The 18171-nt window shown below is 46.3% G+C and overlaps 1 protein-coding gene across 4 annotated transcripts in view; it reads right to left on the bottom strand.

The window, feature by feature from the left end:
- Positions 1-143: 143 nt before the first annotated feature.
- Positions 144-18171, bottom strand: part of SLC38A5 (solute carrier family 38 member 5) — a 77737-nt gene continuing 59709 nt past the window's right edge. For 3 of the 4 annotated variants that reach the window (XM_083483100.1, XM_083483098.1, XM_083483099.1), the window contains exons 11-16: positions 15971-16050; positions 15096-15196; positions 13217-13341; positions 12075-12219; positions 10514-10617; positions 144-9498 (exon numbers count right to left, since the gene is read on the bottom strand). In XM_083483100.1, coding sequence (XP_083339226.1) covers positions 9394-9498; positions 10514-10617; positions 12075-12219; positions 13217-13341; positions 15096-15196; positions 15971-16050 — 660 coding nt within the window. In that variant the 3' untranslated portion in view covers positions 144-9393. The remainder of the gene's footprint in view (positions 9499-10513; positions 10618-12074; positions 12220-13216; positions 13342-15095; positions 15197-15970; positions 16051-18171) is intronic. The other variant, XR_014520785.1, reaches the window with a different exon arrangement.

Genomic DNA, 18171 nt, shown 5'->3' with positions numbered 1-18171 from the left:
AATGGATGTATGAGTGAATACGCTTGTTTGCATGTATAAATTACATGTGTGCACATGTACAAAAGTTTGAAAAACTATTTTGGAAGGTAGTGTACCTAAAAGGCAGTATGTGAGCATTTAAAATAAAACAAAAAACACATACATAAAAGCATTCAGACTGCCTCAATGGAAAGTCAGTCATTCTTTATTGAATTCCAAAATTATACAAATACTGTGTCCTTACATCCATTTCACATTTTGAATTTGTGTTCCCTCCTCCCTTAAATCCAAATCCCTCCCCTACCCCCAAGCAGAAACAGAGCCCTTGAGTCTACGTAAAAAACTTCCAGAGATTTTCAGACACGGGGAGAAGGGAAGGACAGAAAGTTAAGAGGTCACCTGGACGCGAGTGGGGAAGGTGCGTTTGTAGTGAGATATACGTATGAAGCTGGGAGAAAAATAAAGGCGGGGATCTGAACAGGTAAAGTGTGTGAGAGAGGCCTATCCCATCAATGGTACAAATGGATCCTCCATCCGGGTGATTGGCTCAGTAGAGGTGGATGCTCTCAGCCAGGTGCCCTATCTAGCATTCTCCTTGCTTCTGGTCCAGGTCTAACTAGATCTGGAAGAAGGTAGCAACTACTATCTAGGCCAGAGGTTTTCCACCTTTGTGTGTCTGCGGCTCCCTTGACCAACTACAGTGGTACCTCAGGTTAAGAACTTAATTCATTCTGGAGGTCTGTTCTTAACCTGAGGTACCACTTTAGCTAATGGGGCCTCCTGCTGCTGCCACACCGCAATTTCTGTTCTCATCATGAAGCAAAGTTCTTAACCCGAGGTACTATTTCTGGGTTAGTGGAGTCTGTAACCTGAAGCATCTGTAACCTGAAGTGTCTGTAACCCAAGGTACCACTGTACGTTCTTTCTGTGGCACCCCTGTGAGGCTCAGGAGCCCAGTTCTGTCACCCCTTCCCTGCAGAGCTGGCAGCCTCTCACCCTTTTTCAAATACCCTCCCTTGTGGAGGGTTCCCTCAGCCTCATCTCCTCTCCCCTTGGGAGTCCTCTGGGCAGCCATTGCCACCGCCCTTGGTCTCTGAGCTGCCCCATCTGCCCCAAAGAGAGGTGCCTTCTCACATTGCCCCACAGGGGCCTGGGAAGAGGGTGTCTCCAGCCTTAGTGGCTCAACAGAGACTGGCCAAAGGTGAACATGAGGCCAGCACCTTACCTGGGGAGGCAGCACTGGCAGCAGCGGGTGCTGCCGGGCCTGCAAGGTGGAAAGGCTCCCTTCAGCACCAGGCATTCAGCCTCCCATGCAGGCCTTTCACACAGCAAGCACAAGAAAGGCCAGCGCAGCCACTGCCTGCCAGGCCTCCCATTTCTCTGCCCATTCCCAACAGCAAGGGCTGGTGGACTGGCTGAATGGGCTCCCTTGCCCGATTGCTTACTCCGAGGCTGCCTCAGCTCCCCCAGAGGCACCATTCACCGGGGGAGCTTGCAACCAGGGCTGCTGCAACAAACAGCTGTGCAAGCCTTTGAGAGGCAGAGAAACAAGAGTAAGGTTACCAGATTTTTTCAATGAATCCAAGGACACTTTTCAACTTCAGTGGATTTTGTATGGGGACTGATTTGTAAATCCAGGGACTGTCCCTGGGAAACAGGGACGTCTGGCAACCTTAAACAAGAGGGCATCAGAAGAGGGAGGGGAGGAAAGAGGGACGGAGACTAGTGTTGCCCATGGCACCCCTGATCACCATTCAAGGCACCTCAGGGTGCCACAGCACACTGGTTGAAAACCACTGGTCTAGACAACTGTGATAGGCTTCTTCTCTCCTCTGGTGTTTCAAAATGACCATCCGGTGGACTCAGCAATGGGATGGTGAGCACCTCAAGGGCAAAATATACAGCACTCCTTGGGTGAAAAGAGACATGGGTTTCGGGAGGCCTCTAGGTCACCACTGGGCACCTAGAAGTAGCAGTGGCATGGCTTTTGAAGCGATGCAGGACATGTTCCGCAATAGATGTCAGATGAAATCAGGTAGACTATGTTGTGTGGACAAGTAGCTCCTCCTCGAGTGGGATGGACAGCAAGCAGCCATGGCTACCACTGGTTTCAGGAGAGGACACCACTTGTGTGGAAATCTTCATTTCAAAGTGTGCATTTCCAAAGCTCCCAGACGTTGTACAGTTTCAGGATTTCAAAGCTGAGTATACATACTAGCAAACATGCGTGTAGTAGATCAAGTACTGTAACAAGTTTCTGTTAAATAGGTCCACATGTTGAGGTCATCTGATAGGAACAGTACATACAACTTAACCCGGCCGAAGACATCCGTTTTACTGTGCATTCATGATTATTTGTGGTTGTACAGAATCAATACTGTGTGTGCCTGCAAAAGTTTTGGGGTGGTCACGCTGCTTCATTTCCAATCAGTGAGTATCCCGTAATTTCCTGCTGAAATCCCACAACTGTTTATACCACAACTGATGCGTTATAGGTTATTTGTGGCAAAAATGTGGTCGCGCTGGGCAAGCATCACGCAAGAAACTAAAGCAGGAAAAATCCACCGTTAATGCCTTATTGTGTCAAGAGCATGCAACAGAACACACCTGCGATAAAACGCCCAAATGGAGGGGCTCTGGGTAGACAGAGGCAACCTGTGCACAAAGGAAGCGACAACAACACAAACTGGAAAGCAAACTCAGAAGAAAACCTCTAGCCAGAACACCCATTTGCTAAAGACTGCCCCAAATAAAAGTATATTGTGGAGGTAAAATGGAACAGGACGGGTAGGGTGCCCACAAGAATCGACAATTCTTATCACTGTATGAGAAGATCCGTGATAATTATACTTCTACTTAGAAGCTCTGTCCCCAGGAACGCTTTGCAGGTGGATCACAGAGTTGTGGGCTCTTGCAGATCTGGAAAGTACCGTATTTTTTGCCCTATAGGGCACACCGGCCCATAGGGCACACCTAGTTTTTTGGGGGGGATAAAGAAAAAAATATATCCCCCCCCAGGGGCGGGGCTGGGGCAGGGGAAGCCCGAGCTTCCCCCGACCCCAGCCCCCAAAACAGGCTGCTATCCACAAGCCTTAGGAACCCGGCAGGAAGTCCCACTGGGCTCCCAAGGCTTGCGGATAGCTTCCTGAAGCCTGGAGAGCGAGAGGGTTCGGTGCACACCATCCCCTCTCGCTCTCCAGGCTTCAGCGAAAGCCTGCATTCGCTCCATAGGACGCACACACATTTCCCCTTCATATCTGGAGGGGGGAAATTGCGTCCTATAGGGCGAAAAATACGGTAGTTTATGTGCAATCCTATGCAACCATACTTAGTAGTAAGTCCCTTGGAACTAAATGAAGCTTACTTCACATGCACAGGACTACCCTGTTAACCTGGGAATGGCCAGTCTTTCATCATTAGAGTTTTTGTACAGTGGTACCTCTAGTTAAGAACGTAATTCGTTCTAGAGGTCCATTTTTAACCTGAAAGTGCTCTTAACCCAAGGTACCACTTTAGCTAATGGGGCCACACAATTTCTGTTCTCTGTTCTGTTCTCATCCTGAAGTAAATTTCTTAACCCAAGGTACTACTTCTGGGTTAGTGGAGTCTGTAACCTGAAGCATTTGTAACCTGAAGCGTTTGTAACCTGAAGCACCACTTTACTTTTAAAAAGTTGTGTAGGTATTTTGGCAGATATAGCTGTCACGGCTTTTATAACATCTGAGTATGCAAGAAACCTCTGATAAAAACCCCTCCTTCTGCAAGGTGTAGGAACCCTAATATTGCTAGCTTAATCATTTCCGATTTAATCTAAATCCTGTATTTGTAAGCTCTTTGTGGCAGGGACCTATTTTATTATTATTATTATTATTGCTTAGGTTACACCAAGTACATTGATGGTGCCATGTGAATAGTAAGTAACAACTTGGGCGTACATGTTATGCTCACAGGGATAGGACGAAGACTGAAGTCCTAAAGAACAGGACTAGATATCAGGGGCTTAAGTTACAGGAGGGTAGATTTTGGATTAACATTAGGAGAAACCTCTTGGAAGCAAAAACACTTTGACAATGAAACCAAAGGGGCAGTCTCTCTGCCTGAACGCCTTCAAGCAGAGACAGACATCTGTTGAGGAATGTTCTAGATCTCTGGATTTCCTACACTAAGCAAAAGATTAAATGAGGTTCTCTGCAACTCTTATGATTCTTAAAAAGTCCTCCCTCCCCAAATTAGGTAATATATCAGCAGGAATTACATGGCACGTCATGGTATCTGTTAAGAGAATGCACAACTCTAATGAAATTGAGTCAAGACTATTGAGAAATGATATATAATGAGATTAAAAAGATGTTCAAGTTGATCGTTTCCCAAGAAACCCGAAGCTGTTCTTTTAGGAATTATAAATAATGATGTATCAAAAGAATTGGCTAACTTATTTATGTATATAACAACAGCAGCACGAATATTGTATGCCTAAAGACCAAAGATAGAAAGGAGAGGTTCCAACAAAGGAAGATTGGCTTTTGAAAACAATGGAGTAATGCAGAACTGGCAAGATTAACAGCAAAGATTAGAGACCAAAATGATGGAAAATTCCTTGAGGACTGGAGACCTTTTATTGAGCATTTAAAGAACTATTATAGCAAGATGAAAACGCGAGCAGGACTTGAAATATGAGCGTCAGCGTTAATTATTGAGATAAATAGGTTAAAATGTATGCATTGAATAGTATATGCGAAATATGCCACATCTAAAGGTAAATATTGAAACCATGGAAAGGGAGGATGGGAAATCAATGGATAATTTATGGTCTTTTTTGTTTTGCTTTTTGTGTGTGCAAAATCAATAAATAATATTTACCAAAAAAAGTGAGTCAAGACCATTAAACTAAGCCACCAAGGATCTCAGTTCCCAATCTGTCCAATTAAAAGAAGAAGAAAAGCTAGAAAGAAATAGAAAGTAGAAATAGAAAATAGAAAATATTGAGCTCCGAAGATTGCCGTTAAGTTAATGGTGGCAGGTAAAAGAAGCAGATATAGTTTAATACATCTAAAACATTGGTTTTAGATATGTTACTGATGGCTTATTATTGATGATAGAGGAAAATTGGTCAAGGGGAGATTTATCATCATGTACTATTTTCAAATCAAGCCTGGGAACATGTGGTGGTAGGCTAGGGATGGGGGTATCTGTCCCCAACTCCCACCTACTCCAGCCAGTAAGGGGTGATGGGAGTTGCAGTCCAGCAATGTCTGGTTCGCCACCCATGAGTTATGGTGATCACCATCTCTACAGTACATAGAAGGCGATCTGCTAGCCACCTTCAAGTATTTGGAAGGCATGAATTAGTTCTATCATCCATAGAAGATGGAACTAATTTGTTGCCCATCACTCCAGAAGGTAGGATCAAAATCAGAGAGTTCAAAAACAAAAAAGAGGATTTTTTATTTCCTGACTGTACAAGCCATCCCACACTGCCTTGGAAAATAGTAAGGCACACTTGACAAATTCACACTGTGATCAACTCCCACCCAGAAACCAATGTCTCCACTGTGGAAGGACGTGTGGATCCAGAATTGGCCTCCACAGTCACTTACGGACTCATTGTTAAAATTGTGTTCATGGAAGACAAACTTACTTAGCTACGAGTGATTGCCAAAGAAGAAGGACTCCCCTTTCTTAAGAGGTTTCAAAGGAGATGTATTACAGTCACTTATCAGAGGTGCCACAGCAGTGGATTTCCTGCATCACACTGAACTAGATTATCTTTTGAGATCCCTTTCAAGTCCATGATTCTAAGTGGTTACCAGTTGCGGCTGACCAGCCTTCACAGATTGCCACCCACCAGCAATAGCAAGGCACGGCCACAACTAGTTCAACACTTTCACAACACCACTCAAAGGAACATTAATATATGGAGAAATAAAGGAAGCGTTGTCGCCATGGTAACGGCAGCATCCTTGGGTACTGGCACGAAGGCCAGGATGATTTCTGATATCTGTGTAAAAAAGGGGTGGACAAATGAGGAGGAAAAGACAAAATAACTGAAGACGGAAGAAGAGACAGGACACTGAAGGTTCCAGATCTAGAAAATTGCCCTGGCACAGTTCTTGCCAGACAGGCAAAGGGACAGAAGAGGATGGTACCCCCATTTCCATTTCACTGCTTCATTTTGCCTTCATGCTAAACGTCCAGTGTGTAAATACAGTCCACTGCATTTTGGTGCTGGGGGCAGAAAACCCAAAGGGCATGACCCCCTTTCTCCTCTGGCACAGCAGCAGAAATGAAGGCTATAGTTAATAATTTGCTGCCTTTAAAACAGCACTGCCTGAGAACAGCCATGCCACCCTGTAGGGACTGCTCTGACCCAACTGGCAAAATACATCGGGGCTCTAGCAGGCTGTAGTTCAGCTCTCTGCTGTGGTTTTGCAACAAGGTTCAAAGAGAAAATGAAGAAAGGATTCCAGGCTGGGGGAAGGGGTGCAGGAAGAGGAGGAAATGGCATGGAATGGGGAAAGATCATAAGGTACCGTATTTTTCGCCCTATAGGGCACACTGGCCCATAGGGCGCACCTTGGTGTGTTTTTTTGGGGGGGGGAATAAAAAAAATATATTCCCCCCCCAGCCGCGGGAGTTCCCGCGGGCTCGCAAGGCTTGCAGACATCTGCGCGAAGCACGGGGCGCCCTCCGGAGCACGCCCCGTGCTTCGGGCTGCAGGCTGTTGCCCGCAAGCCTTGCGAGCCCGTGGGAACTGCCGCCGGGCTCGCAAAGCTTGCGGATAGCTTCCTGAAGCCTGGAGAGCGAGAGGGTTCGGTGCGCACCGACGCCTCTCGCTCTCCAGGCTTCAGCGAAAGCCTGCATTCGCCCCATAGGACATACAAACATTTCCCCTTCATTTTTGGAGGGGGGAAAGTGTGTCCTATAGGGCGAAAAATACGGTACTTACAGGCTGGTGGCTCTCAACACTGACCAAGCACTTCTGCTTTAAGCTGAATGCAGAACTGCAATGGTCTTCCCGTGCTTTGGAGGGGGAGGAAATTGCAATTTCTGCGCATGTTCTGTTTACACCTAATACAACCATACAAAAAAGGGAGCAACAATTCACCCGAGAATAGCATCTTACAGCAAGTGCCTCCAATTGATTCTTGAATCGTTTTTGTAAAAGGTATGGGCTAAAGTGCTTTGTAAAAATTCAGTGTCGTTGCAAGATCACTTCAGTGTTATAAAGTAAGAAAAAAACTAAATTAAAAACAACACCAAAGAAATCAAACGGCACTGAATATGAAAAGGAGAATGGCAGTGTGTGGCGTCTGGTTTTGTTTTTAAAAAACCAAAAACACTAAAGTACCTTTTTCATTTAAGTGCCTTTGCGTAACTATTTTCATTTTTTAAAAAGAGCATAGGCAGAAGGAGCAAATTAGAAGATTGACAGATGGCTAAAATGTCACAGACCAGAAAGGTCACGGTGGAAAAATAGTGCTTAAGGTGATCCGCAAGTGTAAAGACTGCCCTACAATCCTGTTTAAAAAATTTTTTAAAAAAATCTGTAGTCTGAAAGAAGACAGAAGGAAGTTGCATAGGTAAAAATTGCAGAAAGAAGACAATTTGACGATGCCATCATGTAGGTTTGCCATGAAAAGCTCGTAAACAAAGGTCCATACTAAGGTCCTAATACGGAAGTACCCGTAGCGTAAACATTCCTCCTTGGTTTGCTTGAATTGTCCATCAGCCGGACCTTTTCATGCTCACTGTACATTAGTGTCAATTACAATGCATTGTGCTGCGGAAAAGCTGCCTCAGGAGCCCTGAAAAGGGCAAACGAGAGAAGCCCCAACCTAATGTAAGGATAGTCAATAGTGTAGCCCAGGGAGTTTTCCAAAGGGAATCAACCTGGCAACATTTCAGTATTAAGAAGAATTAATCTTTCCTGGGTGGCCTTAGGAGAAATCCAACATTGCTCTGCAACAGGACAGCACGAGGACCTTCTCCTAAGCAACGAGATGAGGGGACTCCACCAAGCCAATTCCCTCCTGCTACCTTCAACACCTTGTTTCCAAACCTCCTGCTGTAACACCACATCCACCTAAGAGCTGGGAAGAGGGTGCCCAGGAGTCCAGTCTGCCCACCCTCCCTCGTTTCAACACCCCAGACCTCGGCCCTATCAGAAAAAAAACAGAAACCCTGACACCAAGTATGACGACACCAGGGTGGTTATCTTTGTAATCTTTGGTCTGGTAGCCAGGTCCAAATTAGGTCCAAGTTAGGTCCAGGGACCCCTGACCATTAGGTCCAGTCGTGGCCGACTCTGGGATTGCGGCGCTCATCTCACTTTATTGGCTGAGGGAGCCGGTGTACAGCTTCCGGGTCATGTGGCCAGCATGACTAAGCCGCTTCTGGCGAACCAGAGCAGCGCACGGAAACGCCATTTACCTTCCCGCCAGAGTGGTACCTATTTATCTACTTGCACTTTGAAGTGCTTTCGAACTGCTAGGTTGGCAGGAGCAGGGACCGAGCAACGGGAGCTCACCCCGTCGTGGGGATTCGAACCGCCGACCTTCTGATCGGCAAGTCCTAGGCTCTGTGGTTTAACCCATAGCGCCACCCGCGTCCCTAGGTCCAAATTAAATATGAGCAAATAAATTAGATTGTCCACTAGGGGCACCGTTGGCTTTTGGCAGTCCAACTTGGGGCCACAACCCCCCAGGCACAGCGGGCATAGTTGGTACCAGGCAGAGGAACAAAGAAGTGAGGTGGAGGCTCTGCCCCCATGGCAGCAAAAAGAGCAGGAGCCCGTTTGCATGCTTGGCAACAAAACACAGGAGACAGCCGGGCACCACTGCTGCAACGACAAAAGAGGGACGCCCAAAGTATCCTCCCGTAATGGCAACGATGACGAAATGCTGAGACAGACAGAGAGCGTGCGAGACAGCGCTATTATCCTGGACCCACCCCCGCCCCCCACAAAAAAGTGTAAATCCAAAACTCCATGCAGTTTTGTTGTGACAAGCAATGGCTGGCCACGGCCTGACTGCCAAAGAGGAAAAGAAGACCAGGAGCTCTGTGCTCCTACCATAGGAGCTGAAAGCATGTAACGGTCACTTGTGTTGTCATAGCACCAAAACTGACCAACGAGGAGAGCTTATGCTAGCTCCGTGGCAATGGGCAGCCTCTTTCTGATCACCTGTTTCGTGGCCCCGGAGCCCAGAAGGGCCAAAGAGAAGCTCCCCGCCCATGCCGTTCCAGGTTACTTTGTCATGACCACGAAGGGTTCCTTCCGTCACTTCCCCACAGCGATGGACAGGAGGTGTCGTTCCAGGATGAGCGAGGGTGAACAGGAGGGGGCGATGGCACGTCTCTGTCAGGAAATGGTCCTCCCTGGTAAGAACCACTGTGTCTTTGGGGGGGCGGAGGGGGTTAGTGCCCCACTCCGCTGCTCTTCCCTGTCGTTACCCAGTCGACAATGATGAAACTCAGGCTCATCACCATGAAAACGAAGCCAAGGGCAGCAAAGCAGGCAGCCTGTGAAGGACAAAGAGGAAGGCATGATACCCACCGTCCAGTTCCAATTACTGTATTTTGACCATAAGACGCACCTAGTTTTTGGAGGAGGAAAACAAGAAAAATAATATTCTGAATCCTCTTGCTGTTCTGGCTTCTGGGATAGCTGCACAGCCTGCATTCACTCCGTAAGACATTTCCCCTTACTGTTTAGGAGGGGGAAAGTGTGTCTTATAGAGCAAAAAATACAGTACCTTGCAAGCTTCAGTGGGGAGAGATGGAGGGGTTGCATGGTCTAATGGGGAGGGAAAGAGGGGGCTGTCCCCCTACTTGGAAATGAGTATCCCACTTGCCATGTTAGTTCTTGGATTCAGCCTCATTCTACCTTTTATATGGTACATTCTACCTTTTATATATACCTTTTACATGCCTTACTACGGTGTCTAAGGAGTCTCAGAGAGACTTGAAAACCAGCTGTGATTTTGTTGACAATTGCTGAAATGATTTTTTATGGGCAGCTAGAAGGTGTGGCGGACCAATTGCGTGTCTTCAACAAACTAGGCTTGGAAGTTTCATGGGTGAACATGTGTCTCCCACAGCCTAGAACACCCAAACTCTTCTCTTGCCACCTATACTCAATCTTAGCTTGAATCCCCTCCCTCTCTACCTATCATAGCTATCAACGTTTTCCTTTTTTAAAGGGAAATTCCCTTATTCCGAATAGGATTCCTCGCAAGAAAAGGGGAAAGTTGACAGCTATGCTACCTATTCCCTTCCCTTGTATATCTTTGCAAACTCATCGACAGGGCTTCTCTCTCTCTCTCTCTCTTTTAATGGAGGTGAACTGTCTGAAAAGCAGGATAAAAATAAATGCATTTTCAGCCAAGAAAAGCTTGGAGCAGCTACACTTTCACCTGGCCTCCCATGGGCCCATCTCATCCTTGACTGAGCTCCCGCCCCCATTTCCTTTGGCCTACCACGTTGAACCACTTTCCCTTCCCTCTCACATTCCCACCCACCGGCCAGGATCTGGTACCTGTATTTTGGATCTGGATCTCAGGGGCTCTTTCTCGTTGGGGATAATGCGGATGTAGAAGATGCTTGGGAGGATGAAGATGAGGCTGGGGGCCGACGTGGCTCCTGAGGCGGGAAGAGTCAGAAAAGGGAACATATTCTTGGGTATCCTAGGTTAACATCTCTGCCATACATTCAAAGCAGCATCACATCCTGAGTCTGATGTTGGTGATCAAAGGATCCCTGAATCAGAGTCTGGCAGACAGTAGCCCCTGAAACCAAGTTCTGCAGCACCAGGGCTTTTAAAGGCACATTCCCCCCCACACCAAGGATCCAAAGGCTTCCCATGTCACCTTGCCAGTCCAACAGCTCAGGGAGCAGACCACACCAAGGAGCAAAGAATGAGTCCCAGTCTCCAGGTCAGAGGGTCGATCCTTTAAGAGACTCTCCAGAACAGGACACTTCCCTCCCTGGCACGATCTCAAGAAAATCGCCCACCCCACCTGCTCCAACAATCCACACACACTTATTGGCACAAAAATGGAAGCAAGAAGAATTACCGACGAAAGAAGAACGGTGGGTGAAATTAATGGACTATGCAGAATTAGATAAATTAACATGAAGGATTCGAAACCTGCGGAACCAGAGATTCTTAGAAGACTGGAGTAAATATATGAACTATTTCAGGGGTCTGCAACCTTTAAGACAAAAAGAGCCACTTGGACTCGTTTCCGAAGAAAAAAAAACTGGGAGCCCCAAAACTCGTCATTATAAAAATAACTTTTTTGTCACTTTTAAAAAAATTATTTCTTTGTTTGACCCCTCAGAATTACTCCTCCTCATAGAAATAAATGTTAAATTAACAAGTTACCTTTTTCTGTGTGTGTGTGTTCTTCACTCCCCTTCAAAACAGTGACCAGCGTACATGCCCCCTTTTAATGCAGTGACCAGCGTACATGCCCCTTACAATGTAGCGGGCGGGAAGGTGACGTCGGGACGGTGCATGACTAACGCACGCACCGCCCCCATGTGACGTCACAGCCAGGACAGTGCCTGCCACAGTGGGGAGTGTTGGGGCGCACAATGCGCCTCCTCCCCTCGCTAGTATCCACCCCGGAGCTGCGGCAAAGGTGTAAAAGAGCCACATGCGGCTCCGGAGCCGCGGGTTGCAGACCCCTGAACTATTTGAAAAGCAATTGTAACGAACAGATTACACTAATAGGACTGCAAGAAGTTCTGTAAGGAGGACTATTTGAAATATTGCAAGAAAGATTATGAGGAGAATTATTAGTTAATGATAATTAAGAGTAATAGAGAAATTAAGAAATGCAGAATAAGTAATAAAGAACGAAAAATCATCAGAGGTTGTTGACGGAAGTCTAAAATGTTGTATCATTAGACACATATGCAAGGTTCCCCAGCCACAAACTCTAAAACTCACTGCCGCATGCTAAACCCTGCTCACCTCCAGGCACCCAATATCCAGTTTTTAAAAAACTGCTTGTGAGGTTGCTGATGAATGTTAAGGTGAAGCCCAGCCCCGAGCCCCTCTGCTACGCCTTCCTAACACAGGTCATACATACCAATGACTCCAAAAATGTCCTTGATGTTTGGCACGAAGATGACAAGAAGGTTGACAATAACGAGGAGGCAGCAGGCAATGATGACATGGCGGACCCAGCTGAAATCCTTTTTGTGAAACAGCAGCTGCTGGATGGCCCTGCGGATCTGTGGTGGGAATGAGAGTGTGAGCTACACTGGGCAAAGAGGCACTAAGGGATACGCAAGAGATCTCTGTCACTCGCTGTTCAAATGCAAGTCTCCAAGGTTTTTAGCTTTATCTCTCTGCCACGGCAAAAACAACCAATAGCCTATTACGGCGCCTTATTCCAGGATCAATATTAGCCTTTACTGGGTTGTCTTTGCTCAATGGCAGGGGCTTTAATAGCTGCTCACATTTATTTTTATGTATTTGCAAAGAAATCCCTATACTGTCAATGCCTAGATACACATCATGGTAGCAAACAACAACAATTAAATTACATTGATAAAACAAATACAGTGGTGCCTCGCAAGACAAAATTAATCCGTTCCGCGAGTCTCTTCATCTTGCGGTTTTTTCGTCTTGCGAAGCACAGCTATTAGCGGCTTAGCGGCTATTAACAGCTTAGCGGCTTAGCGGCTATTAACGGCTTAGCGGCTTTAAGAAAAAGGAAACAAACTCGCAAGAACTCGCAAGACGTTTCATCTTGCAAAGCAAGCCCATAGGGAAATTCGTCTTGCAGAACGACTCAAAAAACGGAAAACTCTTTCATCTAGCGAGTTTTCCGTCTTGCGAGGCATTCGTCTTGCGGGACACCACTGTACAGAAAGCATCAATCGAGCAACAGATCAGATGAGCAGATCGACATAGCTGGATCACCTCTCAGGGAAAGCCTGGTTTAAGCCAGTGCCTAAATCTGATGTTTGAAATCTTCTGGCTCCCTGGATGTTGCTTAACGACAAGTCCCATCAGCGCTGACCAGCTGGAGTTGGTGGGACTTGTAGTTCAGCAACAGCTGGAGGGCCAAAAGTTGCCTCATTCCCGACCTCAGAATGCTTCTGACACTGAATTGGGATGGCAGAGAGAGAGGAAGGGAGGCAGACTGGAGAAACTAACTGCAGGTGCTTTGGGGAGGAAAGCCATTTGACGCTGCAACAGGGGATGAAAAAGGCAATCTCTTACCGGGAACAGAACCACAGGCACCGTGAGTGTCACAGCCATCAGCACAGCCAACCGCACAGAGAGAATGAGCTTGTCCATGGCGTCAACTTTGATATAAGTGTGCAGCATCTCTGCTTCAACACTCTCTGCCAGAAAGGAGAAGAGATATACTCATCAGTCCGAGAGGTGGCGGACGTGAAACGACAGGGTCTGGGGCCAGATGGGAGGGCTTTTGACTGGGACTTCAGAAAGGTCCTTAAAAGGGTACTTTAGGATGCCATTAGTTCTCAAGCTGGCAAAAGATCTTGAGCTGGAGACAGGAGTGACATCGGGGTGTGGATTCAGGCTTTGTGCCAGCATCAATCTTTGGCCAGGAAAGGAAGAGATGTAGCGCAACGAGAGAGAGGGTGTGTGCTTTTTATGCACAAAATCCCAGGTTCAATCCACATCAACTTTAGGTAGGGCTGGCAAAGACTTGTCTGAAACCCTGCCAAACTGTTGCCAGTAAGATTTCCAACATGGTGCCCACGGTTGCCAATGTGCCCACCAGCATCTCCCATGGAACCCACAACAGGTGTCCATAAATACCCCCTCAAAAATCCACTGTGAATGACAGTTCACTCTTCCTGCTCAGCCTCTCCAACACTGAAGCCTTTATGTCACACCCGTGGCAGCCATTTTGGGTCATGCACACCCCACAGCAGCCATTTTGTGATATATATACTATGTCCTCATGGCAGCCATTTTGTCACTGATGCTCATGACACTTTCTCGAAATTCCAAGTCTGTTCCCTGGCATAAAAAGGTTGGCCACCCTTGATGTAAACAATGCTGAACCAGATAGACCAATGGTCAGACTCAGTATGAGCCAGTCCAGCCAGGAAGCATCTTATCGGGGGGGGGGGGAGCGCATCATGTGATACTCCTAGACCAATGAAAAGTTTTCATGTCCGTCTTGTTCTGAGCCAATAAAAGACTCTACTTTTTGTGCTACCTAAAGATAGGCTTCCCATCTGCCTTGCCCCCAGCATGACAGGAGCTGAACCAAACAGGATCTGCACACATTCCCTTAGGAATTTTTTTTAAGACAGTTGCCTGCATGCTCAAAAAAAGAACGTGTACACCTTATCTTTCAACTTGGTTTGCACAAAAAAACATGCAAGTGCAGGAAGACCAACTCTTTTTTTAATTTTGTATCCGATATAACGTTCTAGAAGTGCATTTTATCATGACTGTACCGTTGAGTGGAGAAGTTATTCTGAGTACACTATACAGTGGTACCACGGTTTACAAACTTAATCCGTTCCGGAAGTTTGTTCTTCAACTGAAACCATTCTTAAACCGAGGCACACTTTCCCTGATGAGGCCTCCTGCTGTCAGTGCCCTTCCACTGTTCGGATTCCATTTTTAGACCATTTTTTAGACTGTTTTTAGACCGAGACAGGAGTGCCTGGTATGCTCTGGTCCATGGGGTCACGAAGAGTCGGACACGACTAAACAATAACAACAAAAGTTCACAAACCGGGACACTACTTCCGGTTTTGCGGAGTTCGTAAACTGAATCGTTCGTAAACAGGACTGTGCTTAAACCGAGGTACCACTGTACAGCAATAGTAAATTAAACACAGGCCCCAACCCCTTTCCGTACTCTTTCAGGTCCAAAAGGACCTGTGTATCAGCGATTACACATCAGCAATTGCACATCAATTGAATGTGCCTGAAATGGTCACCACATGCAACTAACAAAGTGTTGCTGTTTCACGACCCTTGAAGTCTGATGCTACTGCATCATTCTACCTCATAGGAGGGACGGATCTGTTCACTTCTCTGTTCCTGTGCATGAAAGATAATTAAATGGTTTGTCTCCCACTATTACCTACTGAGGGAGGTTGTTCCTTACCGTAGAAAGTGAGGTAGCCAAAAATGGCGGTCAGCAGGTACATGACAAACATGGCGAGGATGGAGACATTTGCTACATTCTGCATCCGACGTTTGGAGGCCCTAGGCAAGGCACAGAGAGTTCACGTCTACTGTTTATAACCTATATTTAGCCCCAATCCCTTTTCAGAGCGGTGTGGGGTAACAGAACCTAGGATTTCTGGCTCCCAAGCCCTTGCCAGTCAATGGAGATTTGAGGTCTATCCCATTCAAGATGGAAACCCACAGTCAGTGCTGGTCCCCAAGCACCAATCAAAACGCAGCACGCAAACACGACAGGTTCCCCCTCCAAGACCTGAGAGGGTATCCCAGAAGCCTCAGGGGCAACCCCTCATTTCCCAAAGAGAAGCGCACCTACCACTCATGTGACCTGGGGATGACGACTGGCTGGATTCCAAGTGGGTGTGGTGATGTTTTATGATGGCTGGGTGGGAATCCAACCCCCAGGCAGCATCCTGGGGCTGTCCTTGCTCCCCTGTGATGTGCTCCTCTATTCCAGCCCCCCGCTTTCCCCCAGTTAGAAGAGACCCCTGCAGTTTGGTGAAACTTATTGCAGGAAACAAGTGGGGAGAGTGCTGTTGGGCTCATGCCGTGTTTGTGGGCTTGTCCACAGTATTTGTCTGGCCACAGGATACTGGACTATCCCACTGGCATGATCCAGCAGCCAGATTATTCTTACATTTGGAGAGTTTCTGTCCAATGTTCCTTTTTCTTGGGGGGGGGAGGAATCTTTTGCACTTTCTCCTACCCTCCCTCCTTCCTTACCCCGTTTTAAAGCGTTGAAAAAGAACAGGCTTCCCCTCTTTTAACCTTCTATCATGCCTGCAGTTTACGTACCTGCGCAGCTCAGTGTAAATGGGCAGAACTTCTGGATGGCAGACAAAGGCAAATGCCAGGATGGGGATGGCGTAGGCCGTCTGTGAAAGGAGAGGGAGTATAAATCCATTCTCTGCTCCACTTGCCACATCTGAAACCCAGAACTTCCAGCATATCCTTTCCGGGTTTTTTTTTAGGGAGGGCAGAATGCGTCTTGCTCCAATAGCAGTTTCAATGCACAGTGCTTGCTGCTACCAGAGCTGCAAAGACTCTTGCACTGCAGTTTCCAAGCACCCAACAACGAGCTGGCTCTCAAGCACTTTGTTAAGCTCTGTGCATTGGACTTTGTCTCACCCATTCACACTCACCCATTTACCTCCATACAGTGCAGTGCAAATGGGGCTCCCTTTCCCAGATACAGCTCAGATACAACTACTTTGCCTGCCCAACTGGCCGTCAGGTAAGCAACACAAACCCTATCCTTGCTTTGCCATTCTGACTGACTTCTATACAGTGGTACCTCGGGCTACAAACACCTCAGGTTACAAACACTTCGGGTCACAGACTCCGCTAACCTGGAAGTAGTACCTCGGGTTAAGAACTTTACCTCAGGATGAGAACAGAAATTGTGTGGAAGCAGGAGGCCCCATTAGGTAAAGTGGTACCTCAAGTTAAGAACAGACCTCCGGAACGAATTAAGTTTGTAACCAGAGGTACTACTGTACTGGCAAGGATGTGACATGCAGAAGCGAATTGGACTGGAATCAGAGGCCTGATGAGCCGTATTTCGTCTGGGGAGTGGAGGTTTCTACCCCTGCTATTAAACTACACTAAAATGAATTGAATTATTTTTGGGATCTATTACTTCTTACTACTACTACTATTATTAATAATAATAAACATATTGGGCAATGAAAACAGGAACTACAAATTCAGAAGTAAGCTACTGGCAAAACTGAAAAGCAATGGCAAACACTGACGTCAATGCCATGTTTAAATTTCCAAAATGGAAGGTGTATACAGTGGTACCTCGCAAGACGGAAAACTCGCTAGACGAAAGGGTTTTCCGTTTTTGAGCTGCTTCGCAAGACGAATTTCCCTATGGGCTTGCTTCGCAAGACGAAAACGTCTTGCAAGTTTGTTTCCTTTTTCTTAACACTATTAATACAGTTGCGACTTGACTTCGAGGAGCAACTCATAGAACGCAGTGTACATAGTAGCCTTTTTTGAGGTTTTTAAAGACTTTGGTGATTTTTGAAGCTTTTCCAAAACTTCTTTTGCAGCCATTTGGTAAGTTAAGCTTTTAAAACTTTTTTGGGGGGTTTTGGATTTTGGGTTGGGGTGTTTGGAATTCAAGGACTTGGTGTTGGGAAGGGGTTTGCAAGAATCTGGAAGCTTGTGTGTTTTTTTCTGCATTTTTATTATTTTCTGTGACCATTGGACCACTCTGCTGTTTTTTTAAAAAAATTCTGGATTTGAATTTCTGTGTGCTGGGTGGCTGGGGGAACAGTTGGGGAGGGGTTTGCAAGAATCTGGAAGCTTGTTTTTTTCTGCATTTTTATGATTTTCTGTGACCATTGGGCCACTCTGCTGTTTTTTTTAAAAAAAATCTGGATTTGAATTTCTGTGTGCTGGGTGGCTGGGGGAACAGTTGGGGAGGGGTTTGCAAGAATCTGGAAGCTTGGTTTTTTTCCTGCATTTTTATGATTTTCTGTGACCATTGGGCCACTCTGCTGTTTTTTAAAAAAAATTCTGGATTTGAATTTTGAAATGCTCTTTACAGTGTGTGTGACTTTAAAGAGCACTTAATAAACTCTTGTTGTACCAAATTTGGCTTTGTTTGGACTTTTTTTGACCATGGGAACGCATTAATTGATTTTCAATGCATTCCTATGGGAAACCGTGCTTCGCAAGACGAAAAATTCGCTAGACGAAAAAATTCGCGGAACGAATTAATTTTGTCTTGCGAGGCACCACTGTATTTACACATTTTTCTGTGCTCTTTCCCTTCCTGTGCCTTACCATTATAGTAAGGTTTTGACACTGGGGCATCACACTAGAGTTTGGCCATCCTTTGCTTCACAACTGGTATATGAGAATTCATGGCAATCTCTGCAGATTGAATCTTTCTAAAAGTGAGAAGATAAATTACCATTCTAGCGCATCAAATGCTTCATCTGCATCCATGAACTTCACAGTGGCTTCTTCACCATTATAGCATT

Source organism: Podarcis liolepis (assembly GCF_965112155.1).
Source record: "Podarcis liolepis genome assembly, chromosome: 17".
Classification (NCBI taxonomy): domain Eukaryota; kingdom Metazoa; phylum Chordata; class Lepidosauria; order Squamata; family Lacertidae; genus Podarcis; species Podarcis liolepis.
The sequence above is the reverse complement of the archived record's forward strand: the minus strand, read 5'-3'. Positions and strand labels throughout refer to the sequence as shown.